This window comes from Ictidomys tridecemlineatus, chromosome 5, assembly GCF_052094955.1.
Source record: "Ictidomys tridecemlineatus isolate mIctTri1 chromosome 5, mIctTri1.hap1, whole genome shotgun sequence".
NCBI lineage: Eukaryota > Metazoa > Chordata > Mammalia > Rodentia > Sciuridae > Ictidomys > Ictidomys tridecemlineatus.
This window is the reverse complement of record NC_135481.1, coordinates 19,193,559-19,216,379: the sequence shown is the minus strand read 5'-3', so window position 1 is coordinate 19,216,379 and position 22,821 is coordinate 19,193,559. Positions and strand designations below refer to the sequence as shown.

At 33.3% G+C, this 22,821-nt stretch overlaps 1 protein-coding gene across 6 annotated transcripts in view; it reads right to left on the bottom strand.

Moving 5' to 3' along the window:
* The window catches only part of Herc1 (HECT and RLD domain containing E3 ubiquitin protein ligase family member 1), a 185,104-nt gene that overhangs the window by 85,391 nt on the left and 76,892 nt on the right, over positions 1-22,821 (bottom strand). For all 6 annotated transcript variants that reach the window (XM_078049498.1, XM_021727300.3, XM_078049495.1 and 3 more), the window contains exons 17-25: positions 22,012-22,203; positions 19,739-19,960; positions 17,712-17,885; positions 13,582-13,696; positions 13,373-13,493; positions 11,565-11,736; positions 8,473-8,785; positions 7,888-8,008; positions 2,607-2,658 (exon numbers count right to left, since the gene is read on the bottom strand). In XM_078049498.1, coding sequence (XP_077905624.1) covers positions 2,607-2,658; positions 7,888-8,008; positions 8,473-8,785; positions 11,565-11,736; positions 13,373-13,493; positions 13,582-13,696; positions 17,712-17,885; positions 19,739-19,960; positions 22,012-22,203 — 1,482 coding nt within the window. The remainder of the gene's footprint in view (positions 1-2,606; positions 2,659-7,887; positions 8,009-8,472; positions 8,786-11,564; positions 11,737-13,372; positions 13,494-13,581; positions 13,697-17,711; positions 17,886-19,738; positions 19,961-22,011; positions 22,204-22,821) is intronic.

The window sequence follows — 22,821 nt, the reverse complement described above, 5'->3', positions numbered from 1 at the left end:
ATTCTAGGGTTCTATAAAATTGAAAAGTAACTATTTTTATTAACCTTCCTAAAATAGCGCTTCTACTTTTACCTGTCCTTAGATCAAAATCATCAGCAAAATTTTTCTGGAGGAATATTAAAATGGGATGATTATTATAATAAACTGGTATTACATTAAGTGATACAGTGAAAATATACAGTAGCCTCTCCATTGTAACTTTCTAAATGGGTATTTAAGAGAAACTAAACAAAACCTTTCCATGAGGTCCTCTATTTGCTTTTTTGTTTTCAGCAAAATAAAATCAAATTCCAACAGGTTAATAGGTACTAATACCACCTTGAGCTTTGTGAAGAAGATGGACTTAATTAAATGAATTAATGAAATTAATGACTTAATTTATGTATATCTATTTAGAACTACAATGAGGTTATACCTAGTTTTAGGATAATTGTTCAGAGATGTGAACAGGCAGAAACTCTAGGACAGTAGTTTAAAATGTTATATTCCCTCCTTCTAAGTTATCCACACTCAAATTACTTAGGCTACTCTGAAGATAAAGATGCCACTTTGCAGGGCCTAGGGCTATAGCTCAGAGGCAGAGCACTTGCCTAGCACAAGTGAAGCACTGGGTTCAATCCTCACCAGTGCTACATAAAAAATTTTTTTAAAATAATAGTATTCTACAACAAAAAACATTTTTTATTCATTTTTTTTTCCAGAGAATTTTTAATATTTATTTTTTAGTTTTCAGCGGACATAACATCTTTGTTTGTATGTGGTGTTGAGGATCGAACCCGGGCCGCATACATGCCGGACGAGCACGCTACCGCTTGAGCCACATCCTCAGCCCAAAAAACATTTTTTAAAAAGATGCCAATTTGCTTATTCAAAAGATATCATGTTGCTACATGCCAATACGGTTAACAGGGATTAAATCTCAAATTTATATTTCCATAATCATTATAAATCATTATAAAGGTTCAAGAACAAAGAATAATTGCAGCCCATAGACTTCTACTTATAGGGCACTCTTATTAAATTACAGGTTAGATCCCTTATGGTAGTTAGCAAGTCTGCAACCATTTTCTCTCTACTATCAAATGGTATGCATTTATAACTAACATGGAATTTTTAGCAACAGTCACCTGAGCTAAACTAAATTAGAAAAGGTTGTTTCAAAAATTTAATTCCCAAATCAAGTGAACTGTCAATTTTCATAGTTAAAAAAATAATAAAGTGGGTATTGTATGTTACATTAATATAATTTCTCTGTAATTAAAAATACTTTGTGGGCTGGGATTGTGACTCAGCAGTAGAGCGCTCGCCTAGCACAGGCAAGACCCGGGTTCGATCCTCAGCACCACATAAAAATAGAGGCATTGTGTTGTGTCCGTCTACATCTAAAAAATAAATAAATATTAAAATTTTTTTTAAAAATACTTTGTGATCTTTTTTAGAAACCCAGGAGCTTTATTTAATATGTTACAATCTCAAAAAGACTAAAAACAGCTTTGATTCTTACTATTCCCAACATTTTAGAAAAATCATTCTCTGTATTATAGTTGGAATTAAATATAAAATATTGCCCAATTTTAGTCTACAGAAGTAGCATCTCTTCTTCTAAGTTACATATACAAAAGAGAAGAAAATCATTAGTTTCTTTCCCTCATTCCTCAGTTTTCCTTCATTTCTCTTTTACTTTTCTTCCCCCCTCCCCCCATCACTATGGGGAAGAAACCTAACAACGTGCCAGGGAAACTATCAAGAAGATTTCATTTTGAAACACAAATTATTTAATATCATGGAAAACATGTTTTCTTCATTATCTTTTAGAAAACTGCCACTTGTGGCAAATTTTAACATTTCACATTTTCACAACCACAGTATAAACAATTTTAAGTAAGAGTCATAGATAACAGAAAATAATACTTAAGAGAGCTTTTAGTTATCCTCAGATTTATATTATCTAAAACTCTGTTCTTTTGCTCTATTTGCTTATATGAGTTAACAATGTCATCAAGATAAGAATTTCTTCTTGATAACACTAAAAGTTGTTCCTTGTGGTAAAGTTACTTTCTTTTTTTTGAATCATCAGTTAATCTATTATATGCTTTAAATTAAGAAGCCAAAAGAGAAAAAACTAGAAACTTTCTGTTTGCATTGTGAAAGGGGCAAAGAGTAGTCCTGTAACACCATTTAAATTACAGCAATACTGAACAAATTATATTGTTCTATCGTGTGCAAGTATGAATATGTAACAACAAATGCCACTATTATGTATAATTATAATGCACCAATAAAAATATTAAAAATTAAGCTATACAAACTCTATCACTAAGTTAAAACATGTGAAATTGTGTACATACTATCCTCTCCCTGCAATGGAATGCTGTTTATAGAATTCCTAAGGACTTTTTAAAAGTGCATTTTTTTTGAAAAGTGCATGAAGATGTTAGAAGGACATATATTTAAAGAAAATGGTCTTCATTTTAACTCTTCTGAAAAAATGATTCTAAATTATTTTTTGGCAATTACATTTCAAGGACAATTAAATCTAAATACATCAGATATAAAAACAGCCATCTACTTTAATCAGATTTTAATGGTTTTTTCTTAATGCTTACCTCTTTTTCTATGAGATGATGCCAAATCCAAATCAACATTTCGTCTGCCACTCTATTAAAAATAAAAAATAAATATATTTTAGGTGTGAAAAGCATTTTAAGATTTAATAAATTACGAGAATAATACATACGTATGTGTTACACCTACATATATAATTATAGCAATGTTCAATTATTCACAAATCAAGTCAGACTAACAGAAGTTCTCTAAATACCCACCATAATCAGCTGTAAGAAAGCACAAGCACATAATATCTCAGATACTAACTCAAAAAAAATCAAGGGGCATATTAATTAGCAGAAGTTTTTCTGTTGTTACAGTTTTTTGGAATCTTTGTCTTTCCTCTTTCAGTCATTGTTATCATCTTATTAATACTCTCTAGTTACCTAAAGTCCCTACAGCAAAACCTTTCTATAAAATTATACTTTCCTTCTCTTTCCTTTCTTTTTAAAACTTTCATTAGTCTTGGCTATGTTTTTAAAGACTATCTGATTAATCCATACTAACATAAAAAATGCATAGTCCTAAGCATCTGGTAGTATTTTAGAAGATTTTAAAATATTTTTTAAACCTATTAAAATAAAAAAATCTCAAATTGGTGAAAATGCTGACAGCTTAATACAACAGTAAAAGCTTTCAGGAAGAAGTATATTTCTGTGTGCCTGGTGGTGGAGGATGTAAAACATCTGTCTACTCTGTCCACATACTTAGCTAATCAAATATATGTGTAAGTTTATGCATCTGACATTATGATCTTAGCAATTTTAATTGTACTCTCACACAATCAGAAAAGTTGGTGTCAAAGAAGTAAATCTATAGAAGTGACAAAACAGATCCATTTGGGAAATTTCATTATAGGAAATCTTCACTTGTCATACATACAGATACATGTATCCCATGTGTAGATAAAACACATTTTGTTATTACTCACATGTCTACATATACACCAACAGAAATAAACATATTCTCATTTCATGGTGGATAAACCAAATAGCTCCTGAAGGCATCATGGTGTCATGAAATAAAATATTTTCCTCACATAGTACCTTTGCTCTAGAAGAACTCAAGCCTGGGCCTCAAAACCAGAAATAACTGTTTCTCTTGAACAAGTGGGTTGTTTTTACCTTTTAGACAGTGTGGATCATTTACCATGTTATGTTTTTTTTTGTTGTTTGGAAGCATACCTTGAGCAGAACACCATACCATGTGTGCTGAAATATGCAAATCTTATCTAGGCCTTTATTTTTTTTTTCTGGCTAGCCTTTTTTATTTTAAAGCCCTAATTTATTCACCTAATTTATCCTTTTATAAAATATTTCTTATATGCTTCTTCTTTTTCTTTTCCCCCTTCTTTTTTTGGTACTGGAGATTGAACCCAGGGACACTTTACTATTGAGCTAAATCCCCAGGCCTTTTCATTCTTTATTTTGAGAAAGAGTCTCACTAAATTGCTGAGGTCCTTGATAATCTGCTGAGGCTGGCCTCAAACTTGTAAGTCTCCTGTCTCAGCCTCCAGAGTTCCTGGGATTACAGATAATTGTCACCATGCCCAGCTCTTATATGCTAAATCAAATCCTTTGAGACATGAGGGACTTAGGTAACAGATTAGATGGTATAATAAGAAACGATGATAAGAATGATCTCTGTCAATCAAATGGTTTGATATTCTCTATTTACTAAGGAAAATAGATAATTTATATAATACAATTTAGAAAAGAAAGTTAATGCAGTTTCAGCATTGAACTGCTTAACTTCAGTCATTTAAAAAATCATTTCATTCACTAACAATTCAGAGTAAACAAGGTACTGGCTAACAGTAAACTGGTTATCAAAAATAAAAATGTTAATCTTACAAAACCTTCTATAGTATTAGAAGGATAATATATATCGTGCCCTTAGTGCTTGCTCTACTCATCTTCCCCAGCCTTTTGGAAGCTGAATTCAGCCCAGATCTCCCTTTATCTGCAGTGGAATCTGTTCTCCCTCTAGTTCTTGACTTTTTTCATTTCTGTGGTATTCATTTTTTAATTATTCCATTCACAAATTAATCTGTGTGTGTATGTGTGTGTGTGTGTGTGCACGCACGCACGCACACCCACACACACAGTGCTGGGGACTGAACCCAGGGCCTTGTACATTCGAGGCAACCACTCTACCAACTGAGCTATATCCCCAGCCCAAATCAATCTTTTTTTAAAATATGGTTATTAATCATTTTGAAAGTTTTTAAAAAAACTAAATGAACAACAAAAAAAAACCTAAAGAACAATCAGCAGTTAAATCTAGCTCAAGCCTCCTACGTTGATATTTCTTCCCTAATTTAAAATTTTAAAATGTTTAAATTGTATTACTGAACTTATTCTTCATAACAGCACAGTTGAGGCAAGTATACCAGATGGTACTATTCCACCTTTCAAAGATAAAGAAACTCAAATGTTAAATGTCTTGCCAAGGTCAAAGTCCATAGCATGGTCTATTTTTTTAATACCTTTATTTTATTTATTTATCTTTATGTGGTGCTGAGAGCAAACCCAGGATCTCATGCATGGTAGGCAAGTGCTCTACCACTGAGCTACAACCCCAGCCTACATAGTCTATTTTAAGTCAGATTTCATTGTTTGTTTCCAAAAAGCATATCACTTCAATTATACCCATTCTCCTTTATTTTTCATTTCAGTTCAAATAAACTAATGATCATGTATAATATGTAAAGCACAATGTAGGAAATAACAAAGGCAAAACATAAAACATAAAAAAACCCTAGTCCTTCTAGAGGGTTTATTAATACTCTATAAGTAAGTCCTACATGAGAAAATTGTTAATGGCTTATTAGAGGTCCTAACAAACTGTCATGGAAGTACTACAGAGTCACTGTGAGTAATTTGGGAAAAAGCTTCCTGACCAGTTGACATTTTAGCCAGTCCTTAAGTGAGAGGCAGACTTTACAAGGAAACTTAGAAGACATTTAAGGCAAGTGGTACTTGGGCAGAGGCTCAAGAGATACATTTGGGGTCTGGCAGATGAATTGTTGTGGCAAAAGTGCAGATTACTACAGGGTAAAACTGGCTCCAAAAGAAAGCAGATGGTGTTTCCAGAATCTCTGATTTCTAGGTAGATAGTACAGAGTCACTGAAAGTTTGAGTAGAAAGATGGTACACAAGTAGGGGTTCTGCTGCTGTTGCTGGTGGTATGTGTTTTCAAAAACTCTTATCTTAGGTAGCAGTGTCTAAGGAAAGACTAGAAAAAGCAAGATCAGTGTGAGAACTCCTAGTCAGAAAAAGGGTAAAAAGAACCTGAAATAATGAAGACAAAAGATTTAATGGACATAGAAATTTGCCAAAACAGATTAGTACATAATTCATAAATTCAAAGACTATTTCCTAACTCCCTACTATGTGTCAGGCACTATTGCAGATGGTTGGGATCCAGCAGCAAATAAAACTGAAAAAAAAAAAAAAAAGTCCATCCTTGAAGAGCTTATATCCTAGTGTAGGCTAACAGAAACTGTTCAATGAATATAAAAAGTAAAAACTGAGAAAGACAAGGGAGACAGGGAGTAAGTATATGAAAGGGAGGGAAAACTACCATTTTAAATAGGGTAAGCTGCACTGAAGAATAACATTAAGAAGAAAGCAAGAGAATTAGCTGCACAGACAATATTTCCAGCCAGAAGACAAAAGTCACATAAAGACACAAAAGAGAAACTTGTACAATATGTTCATGGAATGTCCAAGAGTCCAAGTGGCAGAAGGAGAGTCATCAAGAAAGAGGGAAGCCAAAGAGAAGATCAGAGGTAGTGGGGTCAGATCACACAGAGCCTTGTAGGACCCTGTAAGGACTTGGATTTATACTCTAAGAAAAAGTGAAGACATTGCAGAATTTTGATCAGAGAAATGATATGATCTATGTTTTAAAATACACACAAGAATGGGTGACTCAATAACGAGATTGACAAGATTGGAAAAATAAATGAAAGATGAAGAATCTCACTATATCACAAGACAAGGAATACAAAGTGGGTACACAGAGATATCATGGGGATGACAAATAACATCATAATAAAAATGAAACTTGCTTGAATACACTCTTCAATTGTCTTCATATAAGGACTCTTTGATTAAGACACATTGTCATAATATATAACACACACTAATATCTTTAAGACATTAAAATCCAGAAAGGTCACAGCACATAGAAAATCACACATAAGGCAGACAAATGAAAATCCAGCTATCAACTCCAAGTCCAAAGCTCCTTAAATGTAAGCAATTTTTAAAAGTTTCACTTTATTATTTAATCAGTCACATTTTAGCATATCTTTATCCTACTTCCCACCTTTTATGTAAATCAACATGTTACTTGATTAATATTAATCTAAATTAATATTAATTAATTTAGTTCATGTCCAGAAGCTTTTCTGATAAGCAGCTGATATCCACCAAAAAAAAATTTAAGTAGAGGAGTTATAAACAGATTTTCTTATTAAATATATTATTATAGTGAAATGTGGAAGAGGAACACAAGACAAGAGGTAGGCAACCAATTTAGAGTCTTCTGCACATGTCCACCAAAAAAAATAAAAATAAAAAATAAAGAAACTTTGAGACAGAGCAGTGCTAAGAGGGAAGAAGAGGACATTACTGGAAATATTAAGGGTAAATTTTTCAAGACTACTCTGAGTTGGAAGCTGGGAATGATAAGATCAAGAGATATGAAAAAGGGCTGGGGATGTGGCTCAAGTGGTAGCGCGCTCTCCTGGCATTCGTGTGGCCCGGGTTCGATCCTCAGCACCACGTACAAACAAAGATGTTGTGTCCACCGAAAACTAAAAAATAAACATTAAAAAATTCTCTCTCTTTAAAAAAAAAAAAAAAGAGAGATGAAAAAGAAGAGTCAAGGATGATCCCAGATTTCCGGCCTAGGTAATACGCAGTATCAACTAGTAAAATAGGGAATGTGAGAGAGGCAGCTTTGCAAAAAAGATGAATTCACTTTTGAACAGGGTAAGTTGAGGTAGCCTGATACATTCAGTGGAATGCCCATCAAAGTCAAATGTATGAGCCTAGAGCTAAGGAAAGTCTTAAGAAGTCAGGACTAAAGACAAAAATGATTAATATATAGGTGGAAAATATTTATGCAATATAGTTAATCACATTTCTATTAAACTTTTTTAAAAAAACTTTTTATATATCTAATATAAACACAAATTAATCTTTAAAAAATTCCTTGTGGAACTATACATTGAAAACAAAAATCCTTCTTCACTTAATCTATACCTACCAGTGCATAACTCTCTTCATCTGATTCAGGCTGCGACAAATCAGATTCACTCCTCGATTTGATCAGTCTATAATTTGGACTTGCATGGACTAGCCGGCTCTCTGCAGTCAGACTTTCACTCCTGTCTCACATGCAAAAGAAAAGTTTTTTGATATGGAACTGTCAGTGAACATAAAATTGAAAGAATTGACAGCATAGAGATATTAAACACACATACAAGTGAGAAGTAGTTATGTCTGCTGGTGGGAAATCCTGACTCTTGTCTAAACACAAAGCCCTTACCAATTATATCAATTGTAATAATTTGCATGACACTAAATTATAGAGATGCAAATAAGTTTGTATGGTTTTCAACTCCTGTTACTCATATACATGAAAACTTATGCTTCCTCATTTAATCAGAAATTTATATTTTATGCTGAACCAGTATCACTATTTAGGTTACTTTAAAGCAATCTTAGTCAATTTGTATTTCTTCTTCCATGTCTTTAATTTCAGAACACTGTAACTTTGAGAATAAACCATTTTGATGTGTAGAGTAACAAAGGGAAGAATGTGATGTTTTAAGTTTTTAGTTAGTCCCACCTGGTCATAAGTCCACCCCCTTCAGAGGCACTGGTAGAGGGCTGCTGCAACTGTCCTTCTTCCCTTCGCTTCTGAAGCTCATCAATGACAGGACTTACTCCTAATATTAACAGGGCACACCGGTGGATCACAGAGTTGCAGGCAGCAGTATACACATCCTGACCCTCAGGAAGGTCTGTGCTGACCCTTCGCTCTTGCTGAGACTGAGGAGGTGGATCATCAACTCGAGCCCCAGACCCTGCCCCACTGTTCATTCTATCTCGGTCTCGGCTACGAGCTACTTCACGGGCTGAGAGGAAACACTGAAAGATTTCTGTAACATGCAACACAAAAACAAGGTCTTAACACATGGGAGACAAGAGCAAAGAAAATAACAACAAAAATAGTCAAAAAGTTTGGACCAAAAACTTACTGAAAGAGGGAAAAATTATTTTTAGACATTAAATACAGCATAGTAACTTAAAGTTAAGTAAAAAAATATATTAAACATTACCTTTTTCATCAAAATTAAATAAGAAATGTTCATATGTTTTTATACAACTTAGCTAAATTAAGTACAGGAAAAAGTAAGGTACATGCTATCTTAAAACACGCCAAATAGGTATATTGATTATTGTAAGTTGAAATCACTTAAGGAACTATAAATTCAGAAGAGGCCGTTTGGCAGGTCTTTTCCTATATGCAGAAAGCCATGTAGAGTAGAGTCTTTTGGAAGAGATGCCCTTTACATACCAAGGCCAGACAATAGCCCTAATTAGAAGAGACTGATAATTGGATCTGCAAAGAATCTGAACAAGCAAACTCTTTGTAATCCTTGTCTTCCATTAGCTTCTGCAATCCCTGCCTCCTCTAGTATCTCTTAGTAAAAAGTCTCCAGAATTTACTCCCCCAGTCCAGATGTCATTTTTGTCTTAGTTCCTTTATAATGTATTTTTCTTAGTTTCAAAAGTATAAAAGCATCAGCTTTGGTAATTTTTTTAAGACTTCACACTCTTATGAAGATACCCATGAACATGTAAAACCAATAAAACTTATATGCTTTTCTATTGTTAATCAGCTGTTGTATTAACCTAATTCCTAGTTCCAGTAAAAAAGAGTCAATGTAAGTGGCTTTCAAAATGTGTCCCAGAACAGCAGCAGCAGCAGCATCTGAGCACTTGTTTGGAATACAAATTATCAGGCCCACCCCTTATCTCCTAAGTCAGGAATTCTAGGAGTAGAACCCAGCAATCTGTTTTTAAAAGTCCTCCCACTGATTTTAAAGTCCATTAAAGCCCGTGAAGCACTAGCTTAGCTTAAAACAAGTGATTATTCTGTTCTGACTTTGGAATGAAAAACCTCAGGTTACAAAGGAAATGGGGAAAAAAATTAAATACTATAAAAAACTTCCTCTCCTTCCAAAGTTCACATAATGCCTTATATCTACATTTTTGCTGTATCTTAAACACTTAAATAAGTGCAACTGCATGGGTCTTTGCTGAAACAGTCTGGTTATGATACATGGGCAAGATTGCCTCCAAAATCCGATAGTATCACACTGAAAGGTCCATCTGATAAGACCAGCCCTTCCCCAACTCACAAGTGTAAAATGCTATGAAGCTTAACAAGATTCCAATGCAGTGGCAGGTATTTCATTCCACAATAACTAAATTTTTTTTTTTTGCTCAAATTTAGTGTAAAAGTAGTATTCTTAATGGGGACTCCAGGCAGAAAAGTTAGTAAAATACTAGATTCACCTGTTGTTATGGAAGTACAAACTTAAAAAATGGATCTGTGTATAGATATAGATATAGATATATTCTGACAACATTTTCTTTATGTTGCTGAAAGTCCTTTACTTCTATAAAACTCAAAGCAACAAATCCTCCCAGAATCCAGAGCAAGAAATCAGTGAAAGTAGTTAAAAGTCACTAGAATTTTGGGCAGATTTGATTCTTACTCCAGTTACTACTAACTGTGGCCCTAGGTACATAATTTTGTCTCCTTAAACCACAGTTCACCTATCTTTAGAATGGAGTAATACTAGAACTTATCTCATAAAACTGTTGTGAGAATTGAATTAATGTACATGACCCAGTTTTACGTAAATGCTTAAAAATCATAGCTAGTTTTAAAAATTACTCCTCCGGTGACTATTACACATTCTTTTATTGTAATTGTGGGTTGTGCTTTGTTATTATTATGTTTTCCTCTTTGGCCTTTGCTTCCAAGAATTTTACACTAAGTTTTAATTTCAACTGCAAAAGTTCCTTCAACTTAGATTTTTAAAATATAATTATTCTCCCTCACTATCTCCAAACTCATTTTCTCCATTTAGACTCTTTCTTCTCTTGTTTAAATGGTTTTTAGTCTTGTTTTGAGACATCTCAAAATTCTTTTAGAAGTATGTAGTACAGAAATAAATCAATAACAAAGTGTCAAGTTGACTGATACATACAATCTCAACAACAAATGCAAAGCTGGCCATAATGTTTTAAGCTACAGATCAAATACATTTTAATTTGAAATAGCCAAATCACTCATATGATACCAATAAATGTTTGGAAAGCATTCTCTTAAACACAGTTACCTTTAAAAATCATTTTTAGCCTTGGAATATAAAATTATGAAAAAAAGATTTCTTCACTCACCCAATGAAATTCTCATACATATTCCTGCTTTCTACTGATATTGCAATGTAGTTGAAATTTATAGTTTTAAAAGTTTTACACATGGAAAATAATTTGGTCCTCCTAACAGGCACAGAAAGGGGGCTCTGTTTCTCCCCACATAGAGGTTTGCAAAGCTGACCAACAACTTGGTATCCCCAGAGGACATATTTTGAATGACCTTATTCAATGACTTATTTCATATATGCAGTTGAGTTGAACAGAGCTTTTTAGCCTAAACATGCAATCCCAAACCTTCAGAATGGCACTAGCAGTTTTAAACTCCCCTTTGAAATACTAGCTAATGCAAATTCAGATCACCATTAGAATATCAGATCCATTTAGAAAAACCATAAAGAAACTTTGCCTTTATCTCTCAAGTCAGCTTTCCTATGGAAAAGAATGTCATGGTGTTTATCTCTAAAGTAAGAAGGATGTACTCACTGCCAGCTGTCATCACTTCATGTTCCCGTTCTTCCTCCTCATCCTCTGGCTCTGGATGCCCCTCTTCTCTGTCTCTCTCAGCCTGTTCTTCCATTTCAGCTTCTTCATCAATGGTCCGGGTAAATGAATGTTCCTGAGGATCAACATCTGCAGAGTCTTGGTTGTCTGAGATCTTAAAGAAATTATCAGAAACTACACTGAATATATCTTTCAAAAGCTTTTAAAAATTTCCTAAAACTTTAACTTTTTATCATGGAAAATATTGCTGATATAAAAATAACATGAATTTTACAACAAAAACTCAAGTATTATCTAGATAATACTAGATAAATCTTAAAAGATTAGAAAGAATATGTATGCACACAAAATATACAAACCCATATAGGTTACCTTCCTCAGTATTTTGATTAAAATGCCATACCCTAAAGTGATTCACATTTATGTTACTATTTACCTGTAAAACTACGAGGCTGCAAGTTAAAATAAGTTATGTTAAATAAGACACCAAGCATAAAAGATAATTAAAGAATAAGATGTTGATTCCATTGTTTCCCTCAAGTTGTGTATATTACTCTCCTGTATAAATAATGTTTAATAACTCTAAATTTAAAATAGTTCTTTTTTCTTTAACCTTGCCCCTGAAAAACCAAAAAAAATAGAATTACAGTAAGAACAATATTAACTTTATTTCCTACTGTGGACATGCTACCTAGCAATCATCAGGATAGAGGAAAGAGTCCTGAAAACAGGTACTCAGAGGGTCACAAAAACCATAACAATATAAATCTTCTCTAACAAATTTCAGTATAAAGCACAAATGAAAAATTTTAATTATATCCTCAGATCCATCACAAGTTATTTTGTGATTCATGACCAGTAAGTAATTTAGAAATCTGACAGAGATGGAATTACTGAGCAATCAGACTCCATAATACATGTCATTTGTCCCCATAATATGTGAATTTCAAAATTGAGCCTCAATAAAATGGATAATTAACACTTTTTTTAATGGACTTTCAAGATCACTCTCAAATAGTCAAATCCACAAATGTTAAATCAGTGAATATCCAAAATTTACTATACAACAAATTTAGAAATATTTTGGTTTTTTATATGTAAGAACTAAATGATGGAGTGGAAAGCATCTGTAGTGTCAAGTTTCAAAGTAAGTATTTCTGAAGATGATGTTCCCAGGCTTATATTTATAATTACAGGATCAAGTTAGCAGAATCACCAAGTAGTTTAAAAATTATCTCATTTTTGTTGCAAGAATTTCTTCTGGATCATCCTTAATAATTTCAATCTTCACTTTTAGTGGAAAACAAATCATAAGAAGGTCTATTTTCATGTGATTCCTTTCTTTATTTTCACTTTTCTAGACTGAACCTTTTTGATACTTTTCTATTCTCATATAAGATAATTTCTGGAACTTTTACCAATCCAAAGTATTTGGTAATAACCCTTATAACTTCTGGCACCCCAAGTAAAAAAGGGTAATTCAAATGTGGCCTGATGCACATTAAAAAAATAATATTTCTGATGATTTTAATCATTCAATTTGTTGTTAATAAATATTATTTATGCAGGATAAGACTATATAAACTTTCTTAGCAGTCCATTCCACTTGATAAAAGTGTCATTAAATGAATGCCAAATCTTTTGACTTCTATCTTTTTAATAAGGATAAACTATTCAACATTTATTGAACATTTACAACAATCAAGGTACCTATTTTCTCAAATAAACTAATATGGAGCTATCTGACAGCTTGTAGAAAAATACAGAAATTAATTAATTTCCAACTTTACCCATCTGTCTCGTGATGATGACCTGGTTTGAATAAGTTCAAGGTTCTTGCAAGCAAGTAAACGACTTCGAACTTTGTATACACAACGGTACACTTCTGATAAGCTTTTACCAGGTTGATATCTAAATAAAGAATCAAAATAGAAAGGTCACCTAATTTCTAACATCATGAGAACAAATATTTGTCTGAGGATAGTTTTAAGTTACTTGCCGGCTTTCTCCACATGCTTGACCAAGTAAATTTGTGTGTTTCAGAAGTGCTGCAAGAACAAATCTAGACACAGTATCCAAGAGTGACTCATTACTTAAAGTTGCACTGTCCCAATCTGAAAATAAAAATGATGCATTGACATTTAAAAGGACTCAGAAAACAGTTCAGAAGTAAATTTAATAATTTTATGCATCCAACACTTGAATTTTATCATCTTATTCTAAACAGTTACTTAACAAATGCCCATACTGTTTCAGGTGCTGGGATACAACAGTAAGCAAATCTCACAGAGCTTAGATTTCTGGCAGAAGGATAAGAAGGCAGCGGGTTGGGGCTGGGGTTGTGACTCTGCGGTAGAATACTCGCCTCGTACATGCAGGGCCCTGGGTTCGATCCTCAGCACCACATAAAAATAAATAAATAAACAAAATAGAGGTATTGTGTCCTACTACAACTAAAAAAAATTAATATTAAAAAAAGAAGGCAGCAGGTAAAAGAGAACAAATAAAAACAATAATATGACAGATAAGTTCTAAGGCTAAAAATAAAATAGAATAAGGAGAAAAGGAGTATTGTACTATATGCAATTATTATTTTAAATAGGATGGTCTGAAAAGTTTATGATAAGGCTACATAGGAGCAGAAATCTAACTGAAGTAGGGAAAGAAGCCAGGTAGAAACAGTATCCCCTCAGGAAAGTTACTAGGCAGAGGATCTAGCTAGAGGGCTCAAGGAGACCAGTGTAGATGGAGCGAAGAGTGCATGCACAAGAGTGAGTAGTAGGAAAAGACACTAGAGAGCTGGCTAGGGATGAGATCACATTGGTCTGTGGAACAAAGCACATCCTCCAGGTTTTCCTAACAGGAAAATGAGAATCAGCATTAGAACGCTTTGAGCAGAGATAATGACAAGATCTTTAAAAAGCTCTCTGACTGCTGAGTGGAAGAATAATTAATAGTGACAGCAAAAAAGTTATTATTGCAATAATGCAAGTGAGAAAGGATGGTGGAGCAGTGGAAGTAATAAGAAGTGGAAGAGCTCATATATATTATTTCAAAGGTGTTGACAGGATTTGTTAATGGATTAGATATGTGATGTGAGAATGAGAGAGAAGTCATAGTTGAATCTAAATAGATTTAAAATATAGTTGAAATAAATAAATAAAATGTAGTTGGCACAGAGAGACCACAGAAGAACAGTTTTGAGGGTGGGAAGCTGGAATCAGGAGTTTCATTTTGAATATTATCTGTTGGACATACTAATAAAAACACTGAATAAACTATTCATGTGTGTACATGTCTGATAATTAAAGCCATAAAAGAAGGTTCTATGAGCCCCAATACATTAAAGTAGATAAGAAACAAAACAACATTTGGAGAGAAATGAGCAAAAGCAATTAGAATCCCAAATGACAGCATGAGATAAAGAGAACCAGTCAGATGTTTTTTTCTTCCCATTCTTTAATTTCATGTTGGCACATCAGTACTGCACTTTTAAAATACATTATATTTAGTAGATTCCAAATGGAGATGGAAGGTTTATTTTCACTAATCTCCAGAGTAATTGTAGACTCTGTTCATATAACAGATTTACTAAATGCATGTGCTACTTACAAACAAAATCAAACAAAAAACATCCTTGGAAAATATCAAATTCTACTTAATTTTATTTCTTTTTAATCTCTTCTTAATACTCCTATCTCAAAAGATAAAATGTTACACCTTGGTTTTCCATTTCATTTATGTATGCCTAGGTCAAAAATGTAGGATTAGACTTACCTATTTTATAGGTGAAAAAATTGACTATACAAATATGTCTGATTTTAAGAAAACCTCATGTCCCACAAAGACTTTTAGGATGACAGTCTGTATCACATAAAAATTGTATCCACATCTGATTCTTAAGAAGTCATCTTTTCTATGGGTCTGCTGACTACTGTGAAAACTGCCATATTTATAATCACACAGGATTCCTCAAGGAGGCTAAAACTCATCTTGAAAAGCAAACTATAGTAACAACCTTGACTCTGTTACAAATTTAGCAGGGATTATTCTCCTATGTGATTTTTAAAATAATGTGTTCTTTTATTACATTTTCATTAAAATTATGTTCTTTTTACTCCAAGCACTACAGAATGGCTCCACTAATCAGGTATGCAATTCATGCTGTAATAATATAAGCAATAGAGCAAATGGTAAGATTTTACTCACTATATATTTATATCTAGGTTTTAAAAGTTCTCATTGCAGTGTAACAAATGACAATGTGAGTTTGAGATAAAAGAAAATCTGACTGCATTTCTAAGTAAATGGGACAAATATCAGAATATCAGAATACACAACTTAGAAAGTAAATTTTTCTTCTCCATTAACTTACTTTTCCACTTCTGGTAGGAATCACACAACAGAATGAATGAAAAATGATTAGGACACAAACAAAATGGATGAGATTAAACATTTTTTCCTGAATGTCTGTTTTTGAGATGGCATTCTTGCTATATTGTATTGCCCAGTCTGTCCTTGAACTTGCAATCATTCTACCTCAGCCTCTGGAGTTTCTGTGATTATAGGCATGCATCCCATGCCCCATGTGTGAAGATTAAACTTTCAAAGGTATCTTCTTGCCAGTATTTAAAAAATCTAAATAACAGCCATGAATGGTACACACCTGTAATCCCAGTGGTTCAGGAAGCTGAGGCAGCAGGATGGCAGGTTCAAAGCCAGCCTCAACAACTTGGCAAGGACTTCAGCAACTTATTAAGACCCTGTCTCAAAATTATATAAAGGGGAGGGGTGATACAGATATGGTTCAAAGACTAAGCTCCCCTGGGCTCAATCCCTGGTACCTGCCTGCCAGAAAAAAAGTCTGAATATGTTTCTCCATTCATTTTATTTAGAAATAGCCAATTAAAAGTGCAACTTTGTTCACTTTTACCATTTTTATCATAGAAGAAAATCCAAAGAAATGGGAGAAAATTAAAGATGGCATAAGAGAGAATAAAATGGAGAACATTAACTAGAGACATGTGATTCTAAACAGTACAAGTCATCTTTAAAGGAAAATGGGATCTACAATGAAATCAATATATTCTTTAAAAATTTTTATAAATAATTTTATTAAAAAATATTAGAAACTGAAATACCACCATATAATTTGCATAGTACTATATTTAACAGTATACCTTGTCTCAAATTTATAACTGGGGGGCAGCCGGTACAGGGACTAAATCTGAAGATTCTCTACCACTGAGTTACATCCTGATCTTTTTTTAAAAAAATTTTTTGAGACAGGGTTGAAGTTAAGAGGTTGGCTAGAACTGTTCTTCATTTCTTCCTACCTCAGCTTCATGATTGTCAAACTGCTATCTCTAGCAACATTCAGAAGTTGTCAAGTATTTTATAGATGAAGAAAACACTCATCAAGGACTGGGGATGTGGCTCAAGCGGTAGCGCGCTCGCCTGGCATGCGTGCGGCCCGGGTTCGATCCTCACATACAAACAAAGATGCTATGTCCGCCGAAAACTAAAAAATAAATATTAAAAGTTCTCTCTTTTTTTAAAAAAAAAAAGAAAAACACTCATCAAGTTTGGAGGTTATATTTCTAAGCACACATTTTTTTCAGTTATTAAAGTAGGGCTTGGAAAGGGAAGATACCCATTAAACAGACTCCATTTAAACATCATAGAATAGTAAAATGATTTATCACATAAATTTAGTTTTTACATAGAGAGTTTCCTTTAAGTGGAATACTTATATATAAAAAAACCACCTAGGGTGTTTTCCACAAAGGTCAAAAGAAACTTTAAAAATGCTATATATATGAGGCTGGGGATGTGGCTCAAGCGGTATGCACTTGCCTGGCATGCATGGGGCGCTGGGTTTGATCCTCAGCACCACATAAAAATAAAATAAAGATGTTGTGTCCACCAAAAACTGAAAAATAAATATTTTTAAAAATTCTCTCTCTCTCTCTCTCTCTCTCTCTCTCTCTCTCTCTTAAAAAAATGCTATGTATAAAAATGTCTTTTTCCTATGAAAAAGTAACATGGTGAGTCCTATAAATATTGCATATATGTTAGTCAGCGATCTAAGTCAACAACATATTTACTTCCTTATTGTCTTTATTTTACCTTTGCTAACAGCATAATCCTGCATGCTGATCCAAAGGCTTCGGGCAGGCTCTTTAGAACAACCCAATGCTAAGTCTACGTAGACAGCAATTTCAGGACGCAATTTGTAATCAAAAGGCTTCTGTTCTTCATTTCCTGAAAGAGCTACTTCTAATAGGCAACTCATACATTTATCTAAAAAAAAAAAAAATTATATATATATATATATATTTCAAGTTACCAATTTTAAACCTCATAAACTTTGCTGCTACAAATAAACACATTTATTTAATGCATATATGAAATTATATACTTCAAATCATTTTAAGTAGATGCTATTAGGTAAAGTTATTCAATGTTTTTCAGTTTGAGGTAGCATCACCCTACTTACTACCTCTAAAGAATGTGGCATTCAAGGAAGAGTTCTGGCACTTTGGCAGACAAAGGTCAAGGATACAAAATGTCCTATATGTGCAGCACAGACCTGTATAACATAAAACTCTCTTGTTCAAAATGGAATGGTACCCTCTGTGAGAAACATGGGACCATAGGACAAGAGACAAGACTGAATTTTTTTTCTTTTTTGCTAGACTTAAAGGAAAATTATCAGTTAAAAATCATCTAAGAAAGGTCAAAGATACCATGAACAATTTTTTTTCAATAGGCAATCATATTTGTACAGATGGTTCCTAACTTTTCAATGCAACATCTGGCATTCAGAATTCATCTATTTTAAAAACACACAAAACAATGCTCTAAATGATGGTAAGTTTTGTTGGCAAGTCCCAAAAGTCAATTTAACCCATAATACAACAGAATTATTAAATATTTATAATTTTATGATAATACTTTTTCCTTTACATAAGTATTTAAACAAGAACATTTTAATAATTTCATGATTTTTAATTTAAAAATAACATTAAAATTGATTTCATATTTAAGCCCAGTTAACTGAATAAAGTAAATATAACAGAAATATGAAGAAGGAAGAGATATACTTTTTTTTCCTCAGGAGATCATTTGGGACTATCAGAATGGTAAACATTAAGAGCAATGAAACTCTCTTCATTGTGTTAAATATCACTTGAACACCACATGATTTTACATTTTTAATTAAAATATATCATAAACACCAGTCTAGTATTCATCAACCATGGTCCAACTCACTTTCTGGTTCATAAATGAAATGATGAATACACACTCTTATTAGGAAAAAGAAGAAATTCTTTAACTGCTTCCCTCAATCTTACTCTTCATACTTGCAATTCCCAAAGGAGAATCTTTCTCTCATTTTGTCTTAGATTTCTTTCTTTTCTTTTCTCCTCCCTCCTTTATTCTCTCCCTTCCCTTTTTCCCTTCCACAATTCTTCTCCCTCTCTTCAGACTTTCCTTTGTGAACACTCAGTTTCTCTTATCAAGAAACGAGTTTTAGATCTAATAAGACTATATAGATTAATATAACTCATTATTTAATAGATTCAAAATCAGAGGTCCAGAAAGATTAAAGGACTAAGCTTACATAAAACAAGTAGATCATCTGTTGGAGTACTGGATAAGTCCTAACACAGAGAAGTGAGAGATGAGGTAGAAAAGGAAAACCCATAGACCATAGATATTACAAATGGAGAGAGAGAAAAGACTGCCACACACATCTGAGGGGTATTTGAAAAAATAGGCAATGGTTAAGTCACAACAGGTACTCCTTCAGTACTTTACATTCTATGAGAGAGTTTACAACCCCTAAGCTTCAGAACAAAATAAATCAAGCATTTTCTCTATTTTTATGAGTTAAATACCTTGCTCAAAATGAGTAAAAAGATAACAGAGTAGAACCAGACCCACATTTTCTTAGTTTAGGGGGCTCTTTTCACTATACCATGCTGCAAGATATAATTGTTTTCTTCTGTGGGCTCCAAGTTACAGTCTCAGACAGTTGCTAATACTGCAACTGTATATCAGTTTTCTATTTCACAAACTCAAAATAAGAGAAATGTCTAATAGAGGTACAAACAAGAACGCATTTTAAAAATCGCAGAGAAGCACATTACCTAACTGAGGTGTGTCCATTTCTACACCATCACTGAAAAGTGGTGTTTTCATCCAATATGCAGTATCCTGTTCCTCTGGAGACACGGGGGAGCCCTGAAGCATGCCACCAAGACACCGCCCAATTAGGAGAGCAATTGTCCTTTCCAGATCAACAAGCCACACCCAAGACTGAGCTGGCTGAGGTAAGGGCACACCAGCAGGGTCAATTACTTCCGGCCCTCCTACAGACAAAATCATTATTAATTGTGTCTTTATCTGGCATATTTAAGATTTAGAAGCTTTCTCATGGTATTTTATACTATAATAAGATAATGAGGCAAAATAATTTCATAATGAAAACATATATTATAATACTTTCTATATATTTTTTCTGGTATACCAAGCTAATTTAAAATGCATTCAGAGAAGTTGTATTATTAAATAAAAATTTCTGCTGGGGATGTAACTCAGTGGTAGAATACTTGTCTAGCATGCACATGGCCCTGGGTTCATTTCCTGATGCAGAAAAAAAAATTCTTTAAACTTTCTGAAATAAAATTTTCTTTCATAAAGACAGTGATTTTAAGATAAACATTAAAATGGTCTATCACAAAATTATTCTATGTATTCTGTTCTTATTCTCCAGATCAAATTTTATCATTCCTAGTTCCTCTTTGAGCACCTTACTCTAAAATCAAAATAAGAGTAGATCCATTAAAGTGACAGTACTATTTAATGCTTTCAGGACTTGAATTCAGAATTGTTTTGTACTAAGATGCACACCTATGCTTTTTCTCACTGCATATTTTGTTTCTGTTTTGTTTTGTTTTTAGTACTGGGAATTAAGCTCCAGGGTTCTTTACCACTGAGTTACATCACCTGCCCTTTTAATTTTTTTTAAATGAATTGTATGGAAATTTCTTTTTTTTTAAGAGAGACAGAGAGAGAGAAATTTTAATATTTATGTTTTAGTTTTCGGCGGACACAACATCTTTGTTTGTACGTGGTGTTGAGGATCGAACCTCCAGGCCACACACATGCCAGGCGAGCGCGCTACTGCTTGAGCCACATCCCCAGCCCCCTTTTTATTTTGTATTTTGAGACAGGGTCTCACTAAGTTGCTGAGGCTGGCCTCAAACTTGCAATCCTCCTGTCTCAACCTTCTGAGTCACTGGGATTACAGGCATGCATCACTGCATCCAACTGTACATTTAGTTTTTTGTTTTATAACTTGATTTTGTTTATTTTTTATGTGGTGCTCAGGCTCAAACCCAATGCCTCACATGTGGTAGGCAAGCGCTCCACCACTGAGCCACAACCCCAGCCCTGTACATTTGTTTTTAAAAGTTCTTCAGTTAAAAAAAAAAAAAAGAAGACACTTAAAATTAAGAAGATATAGTGATATAAAGAAAAACAGAAATCAAAAAATCCAAAACACAGTTATTTGAAAAAACAAGGCTGAGAGTGGTAGTACACCTCCAAAATCCCAAATACTTGGGAGGCTGACAAGAAAGATTCCAAGTTCGAGAACAGCTTGGGCAACTTAACAAGACTCGGTCTCAAAATAATTTATTTTAAAAAAGGGTTGGTGATGTAGCTCCGTGCTAAAACAATCTATGGGTTCAATTCCCAGTTTTTCCCAGCCCACATAAAAAAAGTGAATTAAAATGCCATATCTAAAATCAAAATATTATTTCCTACAAAGTACCCAAAAATAAAAGCACTGAAAGATGGGTTCTCAATTTCTATTCTTTACATTCAATCAGCTCTCTATATGTCCAAACAAAATCTGTCAAACAGATTTAAAATGAAAAACCTTTGTTTTAAGAAATGAAACTTTTTAGTTGAATCTACTATATTGATTAATCTAATAATATACTTATTTCAAATTTTATAAATTATATATTGATTACAATATACAAAAATATATTGACTACATTATTTTAAGTACCTCTAAGGAAAAAACGGTGCTGAATAAATTATAACAATGCCTTCGTATTATGCATTGTAAGGTGCATCTCAATTTCAACTATGTCAAATTTTGAAGGAAAAGAAGTCTTAGAACCAATACTCAAGCCTGATGATCATAAAGATACTTTTTGTAACTCTCATATAACTAGCAACTTTTTTGGTTGCTTCAAGTCAGTTCTCACTTTAGATTCTAAAGTCTTAGAAGATAATCTTATACCTATGATTACACCAAAAATCCAAGTGTCAAGACTTTAAATGATGTATGCAAGAGGAACAACTTTTCTGAGAAGTATTATTTAACCTCTTAACTACCTTTACTTACCATGAAGAGGCCACTGTAGCTCTTGGTCTTCTAAAAGAGCAGCAGCTGGCAGAAGTCTATTAAGGCAATCAAGTGGTGGCAAAAGATCAAGGAGGTAACTCAATAAAGGACGAGCCACTGACACTGGGAGTAACAGCAGGGAATTAACAATCTGACAAAGCATGCTGCCTGCAGCTGAGACGTATATCACATCTATGAGGGCAAAATGCAATGTCAATTAATTATTTCAAATAAACTTAAAAGGAAAAAAAAGAACCTAAGAAATATTACTTTAGTTTGGAACAGGGTAGACTAATTCAATACCTCTTTGCTGAACACCCACCTGGTAGCTGGTATCACACTAGAATTTACTAACATTCAACAAACATTTTGTAAGATAGCATACATACCTTCCATACCAACAAATTCAAAGGATTAAAACTTCTTTCCTTAAAATGTATTATGAATTTCTCACTCATTAATTTATCCTCATTTTAAAATTTACTCAAATATTTATTGAGAACAATCTGGGGATGTAGCTCAGTGGTACAGTGCTTGCCTAGCATGGGTCAATTCCTGGGTTCAATTCCTAGTACTGGAAAGAAAAATATATGGAGTACCAACAAGACCAGACACTGGTCTAAATAAAGGGGAAACAGCCATTACCAAAGCTGTCAAAATTCTTGCCTTGTGGTGATTACATTCTAGTGAGAGAAATTTTTGATTTATTTTAAACCAAATTTGCTTTTTAAAATTAAGACCATCTTAAAACATGACTTTTAATTATGGATATTTATTTTAAATCAAATTTGTTTCAATATTTCATTGCAT